The sequence below is a fragment of the Oryza sativa genome, chromosome 9 (genome assembly GCF_034140825.1).
Source record: "Oryza sativa Japonica Group chromosome 9, ASM3414082v1".
NCBI lineage: Eukaryota > Viridiplantae > Streptophyta > Magnoliopsida > Poales > Poaceae > Oryza > Oryza sativa.
The window spans coordinates 7,932,656-7,957,752 of record NC_089043.1 but is presented as its reverse complement, the minus strand read 5'-3'; the positions used below and the strand labels follow the sequence as shown (position 1 = coordinate 7,957,752).

Genomic DNA, 25,097 nt, shown 5'->3' with positions numbered 1-25,097 from the left:
GCCCAACGATGCTCAAGTGTTTCTAACTGATATGCAAAATTACGAATTCAACCATCCCGTCCATATTTTTTTGGACAATTATACCCTCTAACGTTTCTACTACCGCTATTTAAGATAGTAGTATAAATAGATCTGATCCATTAGATATAAAAAGATCAACGGTTTTAATTAATTTATACTCCGAGTAGAAAGCACCGGAGTGGGACTCTTTCTACACACATAAAACTTCCAACTTTTCTGTCACATCGTTCAAATTTCAACCAAACTTTCAATTTTGGAGTGAACTAAACACAGCCTGAGTAGGAAAATTTTGATGTGATGAAAAAGTTAGAAGTTTGAAGAAAAAAGTTGAGAACTAAACAAGGCCTAAGCTTGCACTGTCCCCGTGCTGTCCTATTTCTCTCCTTCGATTTTGCACAGCACACATTGCTGTCCAAAGCATTGACTTGGATGTCCAGTGGTCAATCCTTACGAGTCCCACGAGTGATCACCGGTAAGTTCTTTTACAAGGAACATTGACCAAATTTAAACTTGGAACATTGGTCTTTTACAACAGAAGTTTGCCTGGTCCAAATTTACAACAATTCTAGATTTCAGTTGACCGAAACCTTTTTTTTTTTGGCAATTGCTTATTTGACCCCGTTTTGAACTGTAACTATTAATTTGACCATACTTTTTAAAGTTTGCTTATTTGACCATTCTTTTCAAAAGTGAAGCTTCCGTCTGACTCTGATTCGCTAACTCCGTTAGGGTTAGATTTCTTTTTTTTTTAAAAAAAGAAAATATTTCTAATATTACTAATGCCCAAGATGCCCTCCAAACCCTATCCAAACCCAAGACTCTCTCTCTCTATCGTGCGGCGGCGGAGATCTGTGGGGGTGGCGGCGGCGAGGGGGCAACGGCTATGTTGGCCGCGCGTCGAGGGAGCAGTAGTGGCGGCCGTGCGAGGAGGGAGGGAGCAGCGGCTGCATCGGCAGCGTCGGCGTTGGCCAAGCGCAAAGGACCGGTGGCGGCCGCGTGAGGAGGGACCGGGGGCGGCCGCACGCGGGAGGAGGGAGCGGCTGCCGCGCTCAAAGCGAAGTGAGGGAGCGGCGGCGGCTGCCGGGCTCGGAGCAGAGGGAAGGAGTGGCAGTGGGGCTGTTGCCGCGCGGAGGGGCGACAGCGCTGGTTGCTGCCGTGGGGGGAAGGGAGGGAGTAGGGGCAGCAGCGGCGGCTGCTACTGTGCGGAAGGGAGGCGAAGGCGGCGGCGGCGTCGGTGTGCGCAGCAGGGAGGGTGGCGGAGGCCGGCGCGCAGCGAAGGGAGGGAGGGGAGCCAGGCCTAGCGGCGACGGCTGGCACCGCCGGCACGCGGAGGAAGGAAGGAGGCGGCGGCAGAAGAAGAGAGAAGAGAGGAGGAGAGGAGAGCAGAGAACTGACGGGTGGGCCCCACATGTAATAGGGTCAAATGAGTAAGGGCAAAAAGGACATTTTATACTCCAGTTAACACCGTTAGAAGCCCTTAACAGAATAGGGTCGTACTGTATCTTCAATTTTGAAAAGAATGGTCAAATAAGTAAAGTTGATAAAAGAGGGTCAAATTGGTAGTTAGCTTTCAAAATAGGGTCAAATGCGCAAATGCCTTTTTTTTGTCATCTAAAATTGTACACCACTAAGTCTAAAATACAATGTGCTACATAACATATAACTTAGTTACTTCTATTGTTAATTTTATTAGTATAAATGGTATTAATTTATCTTGGGTAATTTTACATTTAAATTGTAAATGTCTATATGTTGTAAATTTATTTCATATCTAGGTTAGAACAACTATTTATTTAACCTTTATCTAATAAATAAGTGATTGCGGAGTGATGAGAGATTAGATTTTATCAAGATTTTGAAAAATGACCAAAAGTTTTCTTTCTTCATACGTGCATGACATCTGCGCATCATTTATTAATAAGAAGAATAATGGTCGAAAGTTTTTAACTATGAAAGATCTACAATCCCATTACTATTTTCTTACTCTGATAGTTTTAAACTTATCTAGTTACGACTTACGAGAACAAAATATACAAACTTTCTATAAATCATTGTATGAGGAACGTGACCATGCAAGATAAGTCATTACAATTTAGCACTACTAGCTAAACACTGAATTTGGTTAACCGTACATGTTGCAAATCAAGAGTTTTACAGATGGGATCCTCTGCACTGAAGGAGAAAACGCAGAGGTGCTGCATTAGCTCATGTTCTGATGCGTTAGATCTTCATCCAACGGTGTAAACCAGCGTGCTACAATAAAAAGGAGGTCGATAGTAAAATCAGACACGGTTGGCTACAGTATATATCTAATGCAAATCACTATAGCACAAGACTCGATCACTGTGCAAATAGTATTCTCTAGTATTACAGCAGATGACCTGCATCCAAGTTTTACTACATTGGAGATGAAGGGTTGACAGAAGTCAGTGGTGAATTGAGAAGAAAAATTACTAGGGTCTACTTGCATAATTATCGAGTAATTTTATACTCCTAATTAATATAGGGTAAATAGTTGGAAATAGATATCTTACGCGGTGTCCATACTATGTTGTAAGGCCTTGTTTATTTTCTAATTTATTTTCCCAAAAACGTCACATCGAATCTTTGAACACATGCACAGAGTATTAAACATAGATAAAAAGAAAAATTACTTGCACAGTTTACATGGAAATCGCGAGACGAATCTTTAGAGCCTAATTAGTCCATGATTAGTCATAAGTGCTACAGTAAACCACATGTGCTAATGAATGATTAATTGGGCTTAATAAATTTGTCTCGCGGTTTCCAGGCGAGTTATGAAATTAGTTTTTTCATCCGTGTCTGAAAACTTTTTCCGACATCCGGTCAAACGTCCGATGTGATATCTAAAAAATTTTCTTTTCGCGAAACAGTGCCTAAATGTAATAGGTTCCTCACTATTAGAAGTTTGAAAAACGTTGAGTAATAAATTGTGTAAAACACACTTATATTTTACAAATCTTCTCCAACGTTTGAACCATTTTGTTTAAAATTTGCACATCTAGCTGAAGACTTATTATACTCTTTTGAGTAGCATAGTTATTTTCAGAATTTTAAAATAAACAACATTCTACCATCTCCCTCTCAAAAGAGAATCACAATTTTATTTGATACTCCATCATCAAATATAGAAAAAAAAGTTGAGCATCCAATGAATGGGACCCAGATATCTCGCAAGGGCTATAGTGAAAAACACAGAAAAATATCATCACAACCGACTTACAAAATACGTACTATATACTATACAGTATACAGTCTAACAGGAAAAATCAAGCACCGCCTTTTCTTTAGAATTATTAAAGAAGAAATCTTACCGTTGGGAAAAGAAATAAAGAAAATACTTTAACCCCAACCCCGGTGGAGGCGACGAGGCTCTTCGTCATCATCGTCGCTCGCCTTTCTTCCTCCCCACGCCCATCTCTCCTCTCTCTCTTTCTCTCTCTTCTTTCTCTCTCTAGAACAAACACCTGGAGGAGGAGTGTAAGTAAAACCCTTGCTCCCCGCGGGCGATCGATCCGGACACGCTGTCTCTCTAGGGCTCCGCCGCCGATCGGAGATCCCCGTCTCCGCGGTATGGCGGCGGAGATCTCGGCGCTGCTCGACCTCCTCCTCCATCCGCCCGCCGCCGCGGCGGGGGACCGGGACCCGCCCGCGCGCCGCCTCCGCGGGCCCGCGGCGCGGGCGGGGCTCGAGGCCCTCGCGGGGGCGCTCGCCGCGGGCCCGCCGGCCGACCCGGCCCGCGCGCGCGCCGTCCTCGCCGCCGCGCGCGCCGTCGTCTCCGCGGTCCTCTCCGCCTCAGGTAGAGTGTTCCCACCCCCCTCCACCCCCGCGATCCCGACCTAGCTCTGGGTGGCTCGCTGCTCCCTCCCGTTTTGGATTCTTTGGTCGTTGCCGGTGAGGGTTTTGGATTTAGGCTCTGATCTTGCAGCTGTAAAAGCTTGGTGCTCATGAGATGCGCTCCTGCTGGTACTGCCTTGTTGGCTTGGTTTTGATGCTGTTTGTAGTACTTTTTCTTAGGAAGCAGGGTTCGCTTGGTTTTGAGAGTTGGTCCTGTGAAATCACGACCAGTTGTTCTTGTTGATTACAACAACCGACCTAGTTATCTCCCCTTTTATCTTTTATTATTAGTATTAGTATTTGGTTTTATGTGTTTTATATCTTGTTTGGTGATCAACTTTGCCAACTTGAATTGTTGTATCCCTTCCTCTCTTTGCTTGGTTGTATGCTATCTCCGGAGATTATCTAATAGGGCATTTGATCCCCTTTGTTTGATATATTTTCTTGAGGCCCTTTGTTTGATATATATTTTCTTGATGCAGCAGCGCTTTCATGTTTTGTCAGGAAGCCCAACACCGTTCATTTTTTGTGCATTCTCTATCCACTTCTTTACTCTTCTCCAATTGCCTTTCTCGTGCCTCATTATAGTCACACACATTGTGAAATTGTGTTGCATTAGCACGAGTACTACAGGTGCTGCAAGGTCACGAATGATCACCAGTGTGTGCATCTTGTTAATATTTATCTACAATCTATTTACTCGTATAAGTTCTATAATTGCGTTTTAGATACTTTTGGTATGCACATGCATGCATTGTACATGTTTGTTTTACTTATTTTTCTATGCCTAGTGATGCAACACATTTTGCTATGCCTAGGGATGCATGAAATCCAGTTTTCTTATTTGTAGTAACTAGCTTTAGACTAGCTGAGCTTGGTTCTGAATTGCCTGATAAGATGACTAGCAATCAGTGGGAATTATCTAGAGATTGGATATTTTTACTTGTGATGTTGGTAATTTTACTTTCCCTGTTCCATGTTCAAATTAGGATTAAGGTGTTTGCATTTGAGAATAAACTTGCCAACATCGGAAACTTTTTGCCAATAAAATTGGTTATTGCTATGACCAGCAGATTTTTTATTGACTTTGGTTAGTAGTTGTAATTTTTCTTGACAGCTTTAAGGTTTCTGAACATTCATTACAAAATTTGTCTTTTGATATATTGCTTCCATGAATGCGCAAAAACAATCAATTACCAGTTTCCACTTCTGATCCATCCATTCCATTTGGTTTCGAAAATAATATGAAATGTGAAGTCAGCACTGTAGTTGAGTTGAGTGTACCACCATCCTTTATTGAGGGGCGTTACACTTTTGTTTTAGGTATATCTTTGTCTCTTTTAAGCGTGGATCTATAGTTGGTGCCTTAGAGTAAATACATTGCTGCTTCTGATTCTAGTTTACATCGTTCTTTTCTTTTTGTGCTTTATATTTAGCAGAATGTCTTTCTATCCAAAGCTATGAGTCACTTATGCAGATCATATGGTATTATGGTTCCCATTGAAAGTACTGTAGCTTCAAGTCACTTATGATGTTAGTACTGAAAAAAATGCGGCAATAATCCTTTTGTAGTCATTTTCTCATTGACTAAAGCATTTCTCATATCCCCTGCATTTCACTGTCTATGTGCTTTTTATTAACCGTTAGGAACACCTTGAAAGAGTCACCATGACATGTCTATCATGTCCTCGATAAACGAATGTCTAGCAACCTGCAAGGTTTTAATATCACCTTCTATGTTACCTTTGCACGTTTTGTTATCAGTGGAGCAAGTGGAGTCAACGGTTGTGGAGATTGTGGAGAGGTCTTTGGAATTCTGTCTATTGTATCTCGAAAAATCATCATATGCATGTGAAGACTATGGGTTACTGGTAAGTTCTTTATGCTTGATTTATTTTTTGGGAAATGATCGTGTTGACCTAAAACAGATCACTTTGTTGTTACCTTTTGCAATATGATGTAATATCACCATGCTGATCATGTTCCTTTTACTTCAGTCTGCATTTTTGGGGAGTTTCTTAAGTTCTCTAACGTAGCATTATTATTATTTTTATTATGTTTTTCATCTTTTCAGAACGAGGTTGCCTATTTCATGGAATGCGTGCTGCTTAGAGGGACTCCCAGCAAGGTTTACTCGTTGGAACCCAGTGTCGTAAATGATGTTATTGAGCAGTGGTCGTCTGTCCAAGTTGATTCTGAGCGTATCAGCCCACAAGAGAAGTATTTCTGCTATTTAAAAGGTGAACTCTTGGAAACTTGTCCTTTAAAATGCAATTCAAGGTTTATGGAATGTTGGTGCTTTATTTGCTGATTGTTTTTTGATGGCACAACCAGGCTTCAATTGCTCAAATAGTGGAGATGATCTGCAACGGTTTCGTTTGACGTTATCACCTGAATGTTTACAGCAAGATTATGTTATTGCAGAGAATACTGAATCATCACACACAGCATCCCCAAACGGCATGGTGTCAATAGCACAGCATTTTGCAGTTGTTCACCTACATTGCATACCAGTCCTTCTTACATTGGTTCAGAAGCTTTGCCAGTCTCCAGCTTTGGATGTGATAGAAGATACCAACTTTAATATGAGGTTGTCTTTTGGCCAAAGAATTTTGAAGTTAGTACATGGTTTGGCTATGGAATTTCCTTGTGATGCTTCTGATGCGATGATGCTTTGTTCAGTAGCAAGATGTACTGATAGTCTGCCAGTCTTGTTTAAACTTAAGTTCAAGTTCGCTAACCATGACAGAGTGTTTTCTGGAGATGGTGTTGGAACTGTGTTGCTGCAAATACTTGACGAATTTCTGCAGCTAATTCATATTATCTTCTGCAACAGTGATATTTGTTGTACAGTACAAGTATGCATACTTGCTTCCCTGTTGGAAATTTTCAGCCCAGAAAAATGGAAATATGACAGATCTGCTGCTTGCTTGATGCCCCCTTTAGTTTACTCACCCCACATTGTTCAATATGTGCTTAAACTTCTCAATGATACCAAACGTTGGACAAGTCGTGTTGACAGGGACAGACCTGGCAAAGATGTTCTAGGTTATTCATGCAATTCCGAGACAGATGGTTTGTCTTGCCATGCTCGTTCAAAGAAAGTGCCATTGCTGAAGAAATACACATCTGAGGAGTATCTGCAATTAATCTTCCCTTCAGAAGAGCAATGGTTGGATGATTTGGTACATCTCATCTTTTTCCTCCATGAAGAGGGAGTAAAATCAATGCCTCTACTTGAGAAGCCGCAGATGAGTTGCACAAAGCAAGTTACTCTTTCAGAGTTGGAGTCTGTGGCTAGTCATGAGGAAGAAGCACTTTTTGGTAATCTATTTGCTGAAGCCCGCTCTACAGGAGTAGCTGACAGTGTTGAACAGCCAATTTCTCTAGGGAGTGGCCCTTCGAGCAGCCAGCATGGCCCTATTCAATTAGCTGCTGATTTGATATGCTTTATGAAGATGTCCATCTTCTCCCCTGAATGGTGCACTGCTATATATGTGGATGCTTGCAGGAAGTTCCACAGCAATCATTTGGAACAGTTTCTGTCAATACTTCAATGTCCAGCCTTTTGCTCTGATGAAAGCATTGCTACAACATCTCTTTCTGAGGTTAACTCATTGCATATCAACACAGCCTGTTTTGAACTTCTACAGATGTTCCTTATTTCCCATGAATGCCCGGCATCTTTAAGAGAGGATCTTGTGGATAAAGTGTTTAATGCTGAGAATGGGATGTATACTTACAACAATTATACGCTTGCTCTAGTGGCACGTGCTATCATCTCTGGGGCAAGCTCAATATATAATCTTGGAAGAAAAGTTTTTGTTCAGTATGTTGGTTATCTTTTGGAGAAAGCAAATGATAAATCATCCAGCTCATTAGATTTGAATAATTTCTGCAGAATTCTTCCTTGTGCCTTCCATCTAGAAATTCTTTTGGTGGCATTCCATTCAACCACTGGGCCAGAAAAGGCTGATTTGATCAATATTGTACTTTCCTCCCTAGAGAAAATGAGACAGCCTCCACTTGGAGTAAATGCATCTGGACTCACAAGATGGGCTTTACTCCTGTCAAGACTCCTGCTTGTCTTGCGGCATATGTTGTTGTATCCGGTAACACATCCGTCATGGTTGCTTATGAGGTTAAGATCCAGAATGAGGGATATTTTGTTGAAAGAAGGTCAGTCACGCTCCATGAATGATTACTTGCCATCCTTCACAGCTGAAGTTGTGGAGGGCATTTTTGCTGATACTGTCAAGGAGTATGCTTCAACTAGTAGTTTGTTCCCTCAATTGATTGACGTGACTCCAGCTCATGCTGAAATCTACTTTGACAAGTCTGCTCTAGAAGCTTTGGGTTTGAACTTCGCTAATTTGGGCTCAAACATTTCTGAAATTCTTGGTGTTTGGAAGGGCAGGAAAGCTGAAGTGGCTGAGGATCTCATTGCGGAGAGATATTTATTTTTGATTTGCTGGAGCACTCTCTCTGGTATAGGTTACAGCGGTGGATATGAAGGTCTGTTGAATCCTGACTTCGCTGATGTAAACTTTTTCATTTCGTTTGCTCTCAGTGTAAGTGATGATGCTTCATCACTTTTGGACGCCAATCTGCCTTCTGTAATTTTTGGATTCCTGAAGTTGTTGCAGTCTGAGATTCTCTGTGGTCCAAGTGTTCTAGAAAGTTGGGATTTCCTCAGGAAAGGAGCATGGCTTTCTCTTATTCTGTCTCTAATTAATACTGGTTTTTGGGGGCACCAAACAAGTGGGAAACCTGATGTTGATTTGCAGGGAAAGCAGGTGGTCCAAGATGCAGAGATATTTGGGAAGAGTTTGCTTACATTCATAAGTGAAAATAGTGGACATTGTTTACATGTTTTGTCATCACTGTTGGAGACTTATCTTCATGCTTTTAAGGAAGCATTTATCTCATTTGTTGTTGAGAAAGGGAGGGTTTGTGAGGATCATTGTTATCCTTCCTGGCTGCTTAAACATTCTGCATTTGACAAATCCAAGCATCCTCTTCTCTTTGAGAAAGTTGGTTCAAACATTGGAATGCTGGAGCCTATATGTGACCTTTCATCAAGGATAGATCGAGTTGCTACGAAATTGGGTGATGGGCGGAAAGAATACTTTCTCTTGAAGTGTTTGTTACATGGATTTCCAGTGAACTCTGCCTCCAATAACAGTGCTATCCTTTCTTGTGTTCTGGTGATAAATGAGATCATTTACATGCTCAATGGATGTATAAAGATCATGCAGCCCAATGACAGAGATCTAGTTGATGTGGGTGTTATTTCTAAACTACTTAGTATGATAATGACTATAAAGTCAGATGGAATGTTCACATCCATTCACAAGCTGTGTGATTCTATATTTATGTCTCTAATTGACCAGAAGGATGATCTGGCTGGATATAGCGACTTGTTTGTTCTTAAGCAGTTAGAAGGGTACCTGGCAGACATCAACTCGAAAGAAATCATGGATAATGAGGTGAAAGAAATTATAGTTTTTACCATTGTTGATCTAGTGGAAGACCTCCGATCTAAAACAAATGTGTTCAAATTCTTTCTTGGTGAAGCAGAAGGAGCACCTGAAAGAGCAAACAGTCTTTTTGCTCTTGAGCAGGCTGATATGTCCGTTTTTATTGATGTACTGGACAAATGCCAGTCTGAGCAGGTTAATTTGAAGATTCTTAACTTGTTTACTGATATTCTAGGTGATGGTCTTTGTCCCGATCTTAAGCAGAAATTGCAACACAAATTTATTGGAATGGACGTGTCCTGCTTTTCTTCTTGGCTAGAATTTCGAACATTGGGTCATTCTATGAAGATTGAAAGCACCAATAGTACTACATCAGGTCCTACAGCCCTAAGAGAATTGACAATGGATTTTCTTATGCGCCTTACCTGCCCTTCATCTGAGACACTTGCCAAAGAGCTTCAGCATCACCTCTTTGACTCAATGCTTTTATTACTTGATAAAGCATTCATGTCATGTGACCTTCAGATTGTTAAAGCACATTTCCATTTTATTGCTCAACTCTCAACTGATGAATCACATTTCAAAGAGCTCTTTGAAAAAACGCTGAAACTGATGGAGAACATGGTTGGTAATGAGGGTTTGCTTCATACTTTGAAGTTTCTGTTTACTTGCGTGGAGTCAGTGTTTGGTGATGCTGGATCAAACAGAAGTGCACTTAAGAGGCTTTCTTCTAAAAGTTCTGGGAACAGTTTTGGTTCAGGATCTCTTATCCCAAAGCAACTGAAGAATTCAGACAGTCTTGTTCTTCGCACCAATCAAGAAAGTAATTCCACTGTTGATTGTGATGCTAGCTCCGGCGAGGAAGATGAAGATGATGGAACATCTGATGGGGAATTGGTCAGTATTGATAGAGATGAGGAAGAGGATGGAAACAGTGAAAGAGCTCTTGCAACCAAAGTGTGCACATTTACATCCAGTGGTAGCAATTTCATGGAACAGCATTGGTACTTCTGCTATACATGTGATTTGACTGTTTCCAAGGGTTGCTGTTCTGTCTGTGCCAAGGTGTGCCATCAAGGGCATCGTGTTGTTTATTCTCGGTCAAGCCGTTTCTTCTGTGATTGTGGAGCTGGTGGTGTGAGGGGAAGCAGCTGTCAGTGCTTGAAACCTCGGAAATTTACTGGTACCTCTAGTGTATCTCCTCCTGTCACGAGCAGTTTCCAGCCAATATTGCCTTATCATGAGGATGTGGAGCCTGTTGCAGACAGTGGTTCTGATTTTGAAGATGACATCTCAACTGAAGCTGAGAATTGTATCAAGCTATCTGTGCCGAAAGGCTTCAGTGATGAGCTTCCTGTATTTCTTAAAAATCTTGATGTTGAAGTTCGAATGCTTGAACTCTGCAAGAAGTTGCTTCCAATGATACTTAGCCAAAGAGAGCTGAATCTTTTGAAGGACAGGAAAGTATTTTTAGGAGGTGAAATGCCCATGTCACAAGCTTCTGATATTTTTCAACTGAAGAAAGCTTTCAAAAGTGGATCGCTGGACCTGAAGATAAAAGCAGACTATCCAAATTCAAGGGAACTTAAGTCGCATCTTGCAAATGGGTCTCTTACTAAATCCTTGCTAAGTATCAGCATTCGAGGTAAGCTTGCTGTTGGAGAAGGGGATAAAGTAGCTATATTTGATGTGGGACAAATTATTGGACAGCCTACTGCAGCTCCTATTACAGCAGACAAAACAAATGTGAAGCCTCTCTCCAGGAACATAGTTCGCTTTGAAATTGTTCATTTGATTTTCAATCCATTGGTGGAACATTACCTATCTGTTGCCGGGTATGAGGATTGTCAAGTACTAACATTAAATAGCCGTGGTGAGGTAACTGATCGGCTTGCAATTGAACTTGCTCTGCAAGGAGCATATATTCGTTGCGTGGAGTGGGTTCCAGGTTCTCAGGTACAACTCATGGTAGTAACAAACAAGTTTGTGAAGATATATGATCTCTCGCAGGACAACATTAGCCCGTTGCATTATTTTACTGTGGCTGATGATATAATTGTTGATGCCACGCTTGTTCCCTCCTCAATGGGAAAGTTGGTGCTTCTTGTTCTTTCTGAAGGAGGCCTTTTGTATAGGTTGAATGTTGCCTTGGCGGGTGATGTTGGTGCGAAAACATTGACTGATACAGTCTTGGTGAAAGATGCAGTATCTATGCACAAAGGTCTCTCATTGTACTTCTCATCAACTTACAGGCTTCTATTTGTGTCTCATCAAGATGGCACAACTTACATGGGGCGCTTGGATGGCGATTCCTCGTCAATTACTGAATTGTCCTACATATGTGAGAATGATCAAGACGGTAAATCGAAACCAGCAGGCCTGTACCGTTGGAGAGAGCTAATAGCTGGCAGTGGGGCCCTTGCTTGCCTATCAAAATTTAAATCAAACTCTCCTCTTGCTGTATCTTTGGGTCCTCACGAGTTGTTTGCACATAACATGAGACATGCAAGTGGTTCAAATGCTCCAGTTGTTGGTATTGCTGCATATAAGCCTTTATCCAAAGATAAAGCTCATTGTCTTCTTTTGTATGATGATGGAAGCCTTAACATTTATTCACATACACCTAATGGAAGTGATAGTTCAACAACCCTTACTGCAGAACAGACAAAGAAGTTGGGCAGCAGTATCCTTAGTAGTAGAGCTTATGCTGGCACCAAACCAGAATTTCCACTTGATTTTTTTGAGAAGACGACATGTATCACATGTGATGTGAAATTCAATAGTGACACAACCAAAAGTAGTGATTCTGAAAGCATCAAGCAAAGATTAAGCTCAGATGATGGTTATTTAGAAAGTTTGACATCCGCTGGTTTCAAGGTAGAAAGTTACATGACTTGTTTAGCCCATTGGTGTCCTGTGATTTTTATTTTGCATTTGCATGGGGCTAGCTTATGCGTATGTTTTACTACTCCCTCCATTTTTATTTAGATGACGACTAACCAACGTCGAATAAAGAAAAAACGGAAGTACTACTATGTACTTCACAATGGATTACTTATTTGTACTCTGTTATTTTTCTGTAGGTGACTATTTCAAACCCAAACCCTGATATTGTCATGGTTGGTTGCCGAATCCATGTGGGTAACACATCTGCGAGCAATATCCCTTCAGAAATCACAATTTTTCATAGAGTCATTAAGCTGGATGAAGGCATGAGATCTTGGTATGATATTCCGTTCACTACTGCTGAATCACTTCTGGCTGACGAAGAATTCACAATTGTTGTTGGTCGGACATTCGATGGTTCATCTATTCCTCGGATAGATTCTATTGAAGTGTATGGTCGTGCCAAAGATGAATTTGGATGGAAAGAAAAAATGGATGCTGCACTTGATATGGAAGCGCATGTCCTAGGTGGTAGTTCTGCTAGTGGAAAGTCTGGAAAAAAGGCTCAAACGATGCAAGCTGCTCCTATCCAGGAGCAGGTTCTGGCAGATGCTCTCAGGATCCTCTCACGGATATACCTGCTTTGCCAACCAGGTTTCTGTACGGACACAATCGATGCAGACATGGAACTTAACAATCTAAAATGCAGATCTTTGCTGGAAACAATCTTTCAGAGTGACAGGGAGCCTCTGTTACATTCTGCTGCATGCCGTGTCCTTCAGGCTGTGTTCCCGAAGAAGGAAATATACTATCATGTATGCCAAGTATATGGTTCTTAATATTTATATGGGACTATTGTTTTTACTTTATTCGTGGTCACACTTTTAAGCTATTCTAATCTTTTTCCCAGGTTAAGGATACTATGCGCCTTCTAGGGGTAATAAAATCACTTCCATCAATTACTTCAAGAATAGGAGTTGGAGGTGCTGCATCCAGTTGGGTTACAAAAGAATTCATAGCCCAGATCCACACAGTGTCAAAAGTTGCTGTGCACAGGAAATCAAACTTGGCTTCTTTTCTTGAGACCCACGGTATTAATTTCACTCCAACATTTGTTGAAGAAAAGAGTCATGATTTCCTTTATCTGAATCATGAAATTCTTACTCTTTTTATGCATTCTAGTTAATATTTTGAAAGTTTGACCATTCATATACTACTATTTACAATCATCATTTCATCAGTGTTGGCCATGAGAGAGAGATTTTGACATATTCATCATGATTACTTCCGTTATGATAATGTTAATCTTTTACCAATACACAACAAAAAGTTATGGACCAAAATTATATGTAAAGGGAGTAGACACAAAAAAAAAAAACAGTGACATTCTTACTGGAAACTATGAACTTTATCATAAGTGTTATAGGATGTTGGTCTTGCAGAATCAATTTAGTCATACTGAATCTTTGCCAATCCAAATGAAACATTCGTTATGCAGCCCCATCGTTTCGCTTACAGCTGATTATAATAAGCACATAAACTACAATGGAAAAAAAATCATAAAATCAACTCCAAAATTAAGTTTTAAAATTCAAAATTTGGCAGCGACTAATAAGCTGAAGAGCAAGCGATGGGATTGATAATCTTTGAAGATCTTGTTGATTTGATCGATTTCATACATCTAAAAATCATACAAAAGAAGTCCTTTTGTAAGTTCTCTCAATGCCAAAAGCAGCTAGGAGAAAGAAAAGTTTCCCTTGATTCTTTCGCGTAAAAACCTATACACTCAACGGATTTGCTGTAGTCCTGTAATTAATGATTATATGCTGCAAATTGTCATGTGTTGTGTCCTGTGTGCATGCACAGAGAATTCTTGATGGAGTATATTAATATCTTTCAATCACTCAATGCAACAAGCTAGCAATACTCTGTGTTCTTTATGTTAACCGTTGTATGTCTCCTGTTCTGGTTAAGCTGTTGCTATCCTTAATGTCACAAGAAAGCTAGGGTAAGTGATTTTTAAAAGTAGGCTTGTTGGGTAATATCCACGAGTATGCCAGCAGTTTGAATCGTATGTAACTGCCAAGATGTGCAAGCACTGAATTAACTGTTGCTGGTTTATCTTGCTTGAGTGTGCTACTTTGCCAACTTATGTATGCAACTCCAATTGCAATATATATGCATACAACATTGTGAATGCAATCTTCTTATCATTAGGAATGTTATTGCTGTATCAACATATGGCTGGTAGAATTGGCATATTTGCTAAATTCTAAACACTAATATATCCTTATGCAGGCACTGAACTAGTTGATGGTCTTATGCAAGTTTTCTGGGGTATTTTGGATTTAGACAGGCCAGATACGCAAAGGATAAATAGCCTAGTTGTACCCTGTGTGGAATTTATTTATAGCTATGCTGAATGCTTGGCCTTACATTCAAATGAAAAATCTGGAGTCTCAGTAGCACCTGCAGTTGCTTTATTGAAGAAGTTACTATTTGCGCCATATGAAGCAGTCCAGACTTCAAGCAGGTGGTCTTTTTTGTATTGCCTATGCAGGATTTTTGACATATTCTAGTATTGTCTCAGTCTTATAAGCACTCATGCATTTTCCAATGTTCTTTTTTTGGCTGGCCTTTGCAGTTTGGCTATTTCATCACGATTTCTCCAAGTCCCTTTCCCAAAGCAGACAATGATTGCTAATGATGATGCTCCTGACAATCATGCAAAAGCAAGTGCTGCTTCAAATTCAACCACTGGAAATGCTCAGGTCATGATTGAAGAAGATCCTGCCACATCCTCAGTGCAATATTGTTGTGATGGTTGTTCCACTGTTCCAATACTTAGGCGAAGGTGGCACTGCAACATATGTCCAGACTTTGACTTGTGTGAAACATGCTATGAGATACTTGATGCAGATCGTCTACCTGCACCACATTCAAGAGATCATCCCATGTCAGCAATACCAATTGAGCTTGATACATTTGGGGGAGAAGGAAATGAAATTCATTTCTCTGTTGATGAACTAACAGATTCCAGTGTCCTTCAAGCTCCTGCTGATAGAACTATCCAGACCTCACCATCGTCAATTCATGTACTGGATGCAAGTGAGTCTGTAGATTTCCATGGTTCCATGACCGAACAAAGGACAGTATCAATTTCTGCATCAAAACGGGCCATTAACTCTTTGCTACTTAGTCGTTTAATTGAAGAGCTTAGTGGCTGGATGGAGACCACTGCTGGCACTCGAGCTATACCTATAATGCAGCTGTTTTACAGACTTTCATCTGCAGTTGGCGGACCTTTCATGGATAGCACAAAACCTGAAAATTTGGATTTAGAAAAGTTTGTGAAGTGGCTTATAGATGAAATCAATATAAGTAAACCATTTCCTGCGAAAACACGTTGTTCTTTCGGAGAAGTATCTATCCTTGTTTTCATGTTTTTCACACTTATGTTCCGTAACTGGCATCAGCCTGGGACTGATGGCTCTCATTCGAAGTCAGGTGGGAGCTCTGATTTGACAGAAAAAGGTCCTGTTCATGTCCAAGTATCAACCACGACTCTTCAATCCTCCAATGATGACCATGATAAAAATGAGTTTGCTTCCCAGTTAATTCGTGCTTGTTCTGCCCTCAGGCAGCAATCCTTTCTGAACTATTTGATGGATATACTGCAACAACTTGTTCATGTTTTCAAGTCATCATCCATAAATGGTGAAGGTGGCTCTTCTAGTTCAGGCTGTGGATCCCTATTGACAGTACGGAGAGAGTTACCAGCGGGAAACTTCTCTCCCTTTTTCTCAGATTCATATGCCAAGTCCCATCCCACTGATCTTTTCATGGACTACTACAAATTGTTGTTGGAGAATACATTCAGGCTTGTATATAGCATGGTTCGACCAGAAAAGGAAAAATCAGCTGATAAGGATAAAAGTTGCAAGGTTCCCAACACCAAGGATCTAAAGTTAGATGGATACCAAGATGTTCTTTGTAGTTATATCAGCAATGCTCATACAACGTTTGTTCGGAGGTATGCAAGGAGGCTATTTCTTCATCTGTGTGGCAGCAAGACTCATTATTACAGTGTCAGGGATTCATGGCAATATTCACATGAAGTCAAGAAACTTCATAAAATCATTAATAAGTCTGGAGGTTTTCGAAATCCTGTGCCCTATGAGAGAAGTGTTAAGCTTATAAAATGTTTGTCTACTCTTTGTGATGTGGCTGCATCAAGGCCAAGAAATTGGCAAAAATTTTGCTTGAAGCACACAGATCTTCTTCCTTTTTTAATGGATAACTTCTACTATTTCAGTGAAGAATGTATCGTTCAGACTCTCAAGCTTTTAAATCTAGCATTCTATTCAGGAAAAGATGCTAACCATAATGCACAGAAAACAGAGAGTGGAGATATTGGAAGTTCCACAAGGACTGGTTCACAGTCATCAGATTCAAAAAAGAAGCGGAAAGGTGACGATAGCTCTGAAGGCTCCTCAGAAAAATCCTGCATGGACATGGAGCAGGCTGTGGTAGTGTTTACTGGTAAGGATGGTGATGTCTTGAAACGTTTTGTTGATACATTCTTGTTGGAATGGAACTCAACGAGTGTGCGCCATGAGGCCAAAAGTGTTCTATTTGGACTGTGGTACCATGCAAAGAGCTCATTTAAGGAGAACATGTTAACAACTCTACTGCAGAAGGTCAAGTATCTACCCATGTATGGACAGAACATCATTGAGTACACTGATCTCATGACATGTTTACTAGGAAAAGCTAATGATTCTACTGCAAAGCAAAGTGACACTGAACTTCTGAATAAATGTTTAACATCTGATGTAGTAAGCTGCATTTTCGACACACTTCATTCTCAAAATGAGCTATTGGCAAATCATCCGAATTCCCGTATATACAATACACTGAGTTGCTTAGTGGAGTTTGATGGCTATTACTTGGAAAGTGAGCCTTGTGTTACCTGCAGCTGCCCAGATGTTCCATATTCGAGAATGAAGCTTGAAAGTTTGAAGTCTGAGACCAAATTCACTGACAATAGGATAATAGTGAAATGTACTGGAAGCTTTACTATACAGTCGGTGACAATGAATGTTTATGATGCTCGCAAGTCAAAGTCAGTGAAAGTACTTAACCTATATTACAACAACAGGCCGGTAACAGATTTGTCAGAACTGAAGAATAATTGGTCTCTCTGGAAGCGTGCTAAAAGCTGCCATCTTACATTTAATCAGACAGAATTGAAGGTTGAGTTCCCCATTCCAATCACAGCATGCAATTTCATGATTGAGCTTGATTCATTTTATGAAAATCTTCAAGCATCTTCCCTTGAGTCATTGCAGTGTCCTCGGTGTAGCAGGTCTGTAACTGATAAGCATGGCATCTGTAGCAATTGTCATGAAAATGCATACCAATGTAGACAATGCAGAAATATTAACTATGAAAACCTTGATTCTTTCCTCTGCAATGAGTGTGGATACAGTAAATATGGTCGTTTTGAATTCCATTTCATGGCAAAACCAAGTTTCTCATTCGATAACATGGAAAACGATGATGATATGAGGAAAGGATTGACAGCAATTGAGTCAGAATCAGAAAATGCTCACAGGCGATATCAGCAGCTGATGGGATTTAAGAAGCCTCTCATTAAACTTGTATCAAGCATAGGTGAGCAGGAGATTGATTCACAACAGAAAGATGCTGTCCAGCAGATGATGGTGTCTCTCCCTGGGCCTACAGGCAAAGTAAATCGCAAAATTGCACTTCTTGGTGTTTTGTATGGTGAAAAGTGCAAAGCAGCTTTTGATTCAGTGAGCAAGAGTGTTCAGACATTACAAGGACTGCGCCGTGTTCTAATGACATATCTGCACCAGAAGAATTCTAATGATACAGATGCATTACCGGCTTGTTCAATACCAAGGTCTCCAAGTAGTTGCTATGGCTGTAGTACCACGTTTGTAACTCAATGCTTGGAGTTATTACAAGTTCTGTCCAAGCATGCAACCAGCAGGAAGCAACTTGTTAGTGCTGGCATTCTGTCAGAATTATTTGAAAACAACATTCATCAGGGCCCTAGAACTGCACGCACTCTTGCAAGAGCTGTGCTTTCTTCCTTCTCTGAAGGTGATGCAGATGCAGTGCAGGAACTGAATAACCTGATTCAGAAGAAGGTGATGTATTGTCTTGAGCACCATCGCTCCATGGATATTTCACAATCTACACGAGAAGAGTTACTTCTACTTTCAGAGACATGTGCCCTTGTGGATGAGTTTTGGGAGGCAAGGCTTCGTGTTGCTTTTCAGTTGTTGTTTTCTTCTATTAAAGTTGGAGCAAAGCATCCTGCAATTTCAGAGCATATTATTCTCCCTTGTTTGAGAATCATTTCTCAGGCTTGTACTCCTCCAAAATCTGATTCTGGGGAAAAAGAGCCTGGTATGGGAAAATCTAGCTTGATGCAGGCAAAGAATGATGATACAGTTGGCCATTCAGTAACTAATCTTTCCACTTCCAAGACTCAGTCTGAGTTATCAGGAAAGATTCCAGATGGAAGTCGAAGACGACAGGATATTTCACTTCTCAGCTATTCAGAATGGGAGAGCGGTGCATCATATCTTGATTTTGTGAGGAGGCAGTATAAAGTATCACAAGCTGTGAAAGGACTGCAAAAAACACGGCATGATTCACAAAAATCTGACTACCTGGTTCTAAAATATGGACTGAGGTGGAAGCGTCGTGCATGTCGAAAGTCATCTAAAGGTGACTTCTCAAAATTTGCCTTGGGCTCCTGGGTCTCAGACTTGATCTTAAGTTCTTGTTCTCAGTCAATAAGATCTGAAATATGCACTCTCATAAGCTTGTTATGCCCATCAAACTCATCCAGACAGTTTCAACTATTGAACTTGCTTATGTCGTTACTCCCTAGAACACTGTCAGCTGGTGAAAGTGCCGCAGAGTACTTTGAGTTACTTGGGACAATGATTGATACAGAAGCTTCACGTCTTTTCTTAACTGTTCGTGGTTGTTTGACCACATTATGTTCTTTGATAACAAAAGAAGTGTCCAATGTTGAATCACAGGAGAGAAGCCTTAGCATTGACATTTCACAAGGATTCATTCTTCACAAGCTTGTTGAGCTTCTCAACAAATTTCTTGAAATTCCCAATATTAGAGCAAGGTAACTCTTAATATACCCTGCATGTCCAACCCTAATTTCTTGGTTTGTGGAACATCCGCTCCCATGCAGTTCTTTCTCATTGTATCTTTAATTTCCCATATGTCGCAGATTTATGAGTGATAATTTATTATCTGATGTGCTGGAGGCTTTTCTGGTTATCCGTGGGCTAGTTGTGCAAAAGACAAAGTTAATTAATGACTGCAATAGGCTTTTGAAGGACCTTCTTGATAGCTTGCTTGTAGAGAGTACTGCAAACAAACGTCAATTTATTCGTGCTTGCATCTCTGGATTGCAAAAGCATGTGAAGGAAAAGAAGAGACGGACATCTCTGGTATAATCTTGAACTTCTTGTTTTATATTATATTGTGATTAATTAAATTCTGTTCTATCAATTCTAACAACAAACTTAAATTTATTTGTTTCTGTTGTTATCTTATCTGGGACCTTTCTGCAGTTCATTTTGGAGCAACTCTGCAATTTAATTTGCCCAGTAAAGCCAGAACCTGTTTATCTCTTAATTCTAAACAAAGCACATACTCAAGAAGAGTTCATTAGGGGCTCTATGACAAGGAATCCATACTCCAGTGCTGAGATTGGCCCACTGATGAGAGATGTGAAAAATAAAATATGCCATCAACTTGATTTGATTGGTCTTTTAGAAGATGACTATGGTATGGAGTTACTGGTCGCTGGGAATATAATTTCACTTGACCTTAGCATCTCCCAAGTCTATGAGCAAGTATGGAGAAAGCACCATGGTCAAACTCAACATTCTTTGTCCAATGCTAGCCAACTGTCTGCTGCTGCTTCATCTGTCAGAGATTGTCCGCCAATGACAGTCACTTACAGATTGCAGGTTAGTTATGAGGACTATACTTCGATTTCAGTGCCTTCAATTCGTTTGCACATCGGTAGTTTGGATAATTTCAATATCATCCTAGTTGTTTCTAATGCTGGTCCTTGGCTACAAACAAATTATTACTCCCTCTATTTGTGTTTACTTGGCATTATTGACCATAGTTTCCTTCAGCATATACTTTGCATCTCACATTTTTCTAGGTAAACTTCCCTAAAATATCCCTACAAACAGTATATTTCTTCCACCTCTTTCTACCTTGTTTTGCATACACGAAATATTACTGGAAGGCATTTTGGTCATTTTTCCTTCTCAAGTGCAATAAAAGGAAGGGGATTCATTGACCTAGCATGTACTCATTAATATTGAATAGCAGTAACTGCTAGGTATATTTTATTCAACACTCACCTAAAGTAACACTATAATCGGAAATGCACTATACTCAGTAAATTTGTTCTTAGTTTTTACACAAACGAAGAATGTAAATTTGTTCCGTCTTGTGTTAGCTTTTACAACTATAAAGAAAATTGTGCTGCCTTGGATTATTATCTCCATTGTTGAAAGAAATCTCTCCCAACATAATTATTCATACCTAGTGCACAGTGCATCTGAATTCTAGGGTCCCATCGTATATTTATTGATGAAGCATATTGTGAGGCTGTCTGACAGTGTTTGGGTGATTTGTGTGATTTTCTGCCTCTTTTCTGGTCTATCTGTGTTGAAAGAGAATGTTTATTTTCATATCAGGGATTAGATGGTGAAGCTACTGAACCTATGATTAAAGAGTTAGAAGATGAAAGGGAGGAATCACAAGATCCTGAAGTTGAGTTTGCTATAGCAGGTGCTGTAAGGGAATGTGGAGGCCTTGAAATTATATTAAGCATGATTCAGGTAATAATGTTAAGATATCGGTCTTTTTTTTGTTGCCCGTGTAACATGTTACGATCAATTAATCTGTACAGATTTATATATGCAGGCACATTTTTAATAATTTGTAAGATATTTCTGAAAAAATATTATATCTTTGAATATTATTTTACGTAGGTGGTCAGTTGGTCTTATATGATCATGCTAAGTTATAAATTTGAGAACAATTAAGTACTAATAATATTTTATAATTTAGGCTTATATTGTGTTTAGTTGGGATTCATATTTGAATTTTCTGATCTAATCCTTCTATTGTTAATGAGGCTTGACAATCTAATTATGCCCTCAAAATCCTTTTTTCTTCAGAGCCTACGCGAAGATGAGTTAAGATCAAACCAGGAAGAATTGGGTTCAGTCCTTAACCTTCTGAAGTATTGTTGCAAAATTCGTGAAAATAGATGTGCTTTATTACGCCTGGGTGCATTGGGTTTGCTACTTGAGACAGCCAGACGTGCATTCTCAGTAGATGCGATGGAGCCAGCTGAGGGTATTCTATTAATTGTAGAAAGTCTTACAATGGAAGCTAATGAGAGTGACATAAGTATTGCCCAAAGTGTTTTTACAACTACTACTGAGGAGACTGGTGCTGGTGAGGAGGCAAAGAAAATTGTTCTCATGTTTCTTGAGAGGCTGTGCCCTCCTGATGGTGCCAAAAAATCAAACAAGCAACAAAGAAACGAGGAGATGGTGGCAAGGATCTTACCTAACTTGACGTATGGGGAGCCAGCAGCCATGGAGGCCCTTGTTTTGCATTTTGAGCCCTACCTTATGAACTGGAGTGAGTTTGACCAGTTGCAGAAACAACACGAGGAAAATCCAAAAGATGAAACTTTAAGCAAAAACGCATCAATGCAGAGGTCTGCTGTTGAAAACTTTGTTCGAGTCTCAGAGTCACTCAAGACAAGTTCTTGCGGTGAAAGGCTGAAGGAGATTATTCTAGAGAAGGGCATTACAAAAGCAGCTGTAGGTCATCTGAGGGAAAGCTTTGCTTCTGCAGGGCAGGCTAGCTTTAGGACTAGTGCAGAATGGACAGTTGGGTTAAAACTGCCTTCCATTCCACTCATCCTCTCAATGTTGAAGGGGCTCGCCAAGGGTGATCTGCCTACACAAAAGTGTGTCGATGAAGAAGATATTCTGCCATTGCTGCATGCTTTAGAAGGAGTGCCTGGTGAAAATGAAATTGGTGCAAGAGCAGAAAATCTTTTGGATACCCTTGCCAACAAAGAAAATAATGGTGATGGCTTCTTGGCAGAGAAGATTCAAGAGCTCCGACATGCTACAAGGGATGAAATGCGACGCCGTGCTCTCAAGAAAAGAGAAATGCTACTCCAGGTAACTGTTGCCATTATGGTTTCATTCATTATTTGCAGAGTCTTGTACTCTTGTATAAGTGTTTGATCTCCTGTTCTGCATGTGCACAAATTAATATGTTTTGCTACCTTCTTTTTGTATACCAGGGGCTAGGAATGCGACAAGAATTTGCTTCTGATGGAGGTAGACGTATTGTTGTGTCTCAGCCTATAATTGAAGGCTTGGATGATGTGGAAGAAGAAGAGGATGGGTTAGCATGCATGGTTTGTAGAGAAGGGTATACTTTGAGGCCGACTGACATGTTAGGAGTCTATGCATTTAGTAAACGGGTGAACTTGGGTGCCACTAGTTCAGGCAGTGGCCGTGGGGACTGTGTTTACACTACTGTTAGCCACTTCAACATCATACACTACCAATGTCATCAGGAGGCTAAAAGAGCTGATGCTGCACTGAAGAATCCTAAAAAGGAATGGGATGGTGCTACCCTGAGAAATAATGAGACACTGTGTAATTGTATCTTTCCCTTGAGGGGGCCATCTGTTCCTCCTGGGCAGTACACACGATGTCTCGACCAGTATTGGGACCAATTGAATTCTCTAGGACGAGCAGATGGAAGTCGCCTTCGCTTGTTAACATATGACATTGTTCTGGTACGTGGCAGTGACTTCGTCTTATTTCCTCGTGTATACATTGTATGGAATTCCATTTCATTCATTCTGCCATTATTACATCCCTACAAAGTGCATTTTCTAGTTTCTTATGTTTCGTTGGAGCTTTTGCTTTATTTTATTTTTTGCTGAGAACTGTGGGGGATGCCATCTGGAACATATTTATGACAACAGCAAAACTCTAAAATTCTTTATGCCTGGCTAACAAAATAACTCTAATGTCTTCGTGAAAATCAAAGATAAATTTGTCATCAAAGTGACATGTTTTGCTTCATTACTGACAACAAAAGCTGAAATATCTGTAATTTATGGTCTTCCTTTTATGCTTTGTATAGAATGCATGCTGTAGGGCATATTATTCTCTGATATGATTCCAATTTTAGCCTAAATGCCATTGCCTTGTATGGAGGCAAAACTGGTTGATACTTGATGGCATTCAATTCTTGTTTATTTGGTGTGACGAGGTAACTTGAGAGCAGCAAATCGGACCTGTCAATTTCATTTTGTTGTTATGGCATTTTCCTTCATAGGTAATCATTGTACATTCCTCTTGCACATACAAAACTAATCAAACTTCATTTGTTTTCACTAGATGTTGGCCAGGTTTGCAACAGGCGCTTCTTTCAGCACTGACTGCAAAGGTGGGGGTAGGGAGAGCAACTCGCGGTTTCTTCCTTTCATGATCCAAATGGCTTCTCATCTTGTAGATGGAAGTGCCAACCAGCAGCGTCATGTCATGGCCAAGGCTGTTACCTCGTACTTGTCCTCTTCGCCTTCAACTCCAGAATCTCCTGTTCGACTTTCAGCTCTATCTGGAGCTCGTGGTGGTTCAGGTTCCTCGGAGGAGACTGTACAGTTCATGATGGTCAATTCTCTGCTGTCTGAGTCCTATGAGAGTTGGCTGCAGCACCGCCCCGCTTTCCTGCAGAGGGGCATCTACCATGCTTACATGCAACACAAGCATGGACGATCCACCCTCAAGCTTTCTGCCGACACGTCTTCCTCTGCAGTCCGATCAGATGAAGGTTCATCCGCCGATTCAAACGACAGCAAGAGGCTCTTTGCCATTGTCCAGCCGATGCTGGTGTACACTGGTTTGATTGAGCAGCTGCAGCAATTTTTCAAGAAAGGCAAATCGTCTGGCACGCAAAAGGTCGGTGAGAAGGACGGATCAAGTGGTGGTAACCTCGAAGCTTGGGAGATTATGATGAAAGAAAAGCTGGGGAACATGAAGGAGATGCTAGGATTCTCCAAAGACGTGCTCTCATGGCTCGAAGACATGACCTCATCTGAGGACTTGCAGGAGGCCTTCGATGTCATGGGTGCGTTGCCAGATGTGTTCTCCGGTGGCCACACTACATGTGAAGACTTTGTCCGGGCGATCATACACGGTGCAAAGAGCTGAACGAAGTTTTCCGAGGATCTACAATTTGTGTTGAAACTTTGCCACGCGCCTGTATGTTTGTAAGGATAGTCAGCTTTTGTGTGGCAGCTGTAAACATTATAATTCTTCCTTGTAAAATGAAACTGGGCAAGGTTTGTATGCTAGCTTTTGTCCTGGCATTTACCAGCCTCCATTCACATTCCTTGCTCCACCTGCAATTGAAGAACATGAAGGTGAAACAACGACCGTAAATGAAGTTATTGACGACAAGAGCCTGTCTAGCGTCAAAACTCAAAAGAAGTGCACATTTGCTAAATTAACTTATAGCAGGACCTAGTAATGAAAGATCAGCTCGACCTTTAAGTTACAACGCGGCGCTGATGAAGTACGTCTAATTAAGCGTAGACGATCTGATTCGCTAGCTCGCACATTGAATGATCCACCGAAATCAGTGGATCAATACCAATAACTAAAAATCGGTTGCTGTAGCATCATCAGATGGTCTACCCACTACTACGTACTA

At 40.7% G+C, this 25,097-nt stretch overlaps 1 protein-coding gene across 2 annotated transcripts; it reads left to right on the top strand.

Annotated features, from left to right (window-relative positions):
* Nucleotides 1-3,410: 3,410 nt before the first annotated feature.
* Nucleotides 3,411-24,844, top strand: LOC4346497 (auxin transport protein BIG-like). Of its 2 annotated transcripts, XM_066303868.1 has the most exons (14): nucleotides 3,411-3,841; nucleotides 5,644-5,750; nucleotides 5,954-6,119; nucleotides 6,214-12,236; nucleotides 12,443-13,060; nucleotides 13,156-13,336; nucleotides 14,544-14,778; nucleotides 14,890-19,428; nucleotides 19,537-19,759; nucleotides 19,883-20,284; nucleotides 21,032-21,175; nucleotides 21,518-22,543; nucleotides 22,669-23,172; nucleotides 23,783-24,844. In XM_066303868.1, the coding sequence occupies exons 1-14, from the start codon at nucleotides 3,616-3,618 to the stop codon at nucleotides 24,593-24,595; spliced, it is 15,207 nt and encodes a 5,068-aa protein (XP_066159965.1). In that variant the 5' UTR covers nucleotides 3,411-3,615; the 3' UTR covers nucleotides 24,596-24,844. The 2 variants fall into 2 exon arrangements, with proteins under 2 accessions (XP_066159965.1, NP_001409634.1); NM_001422705.1 differs by lacking the exon at nucleotides 3,411-3,841 and having other exon boundaries at nucleotides 3,916-5,750; nucleotides 23,783-24,762.
* The last annotated feature ends 253 nt before the right edge of the window (nucleotides 24,845-25,097 follow it).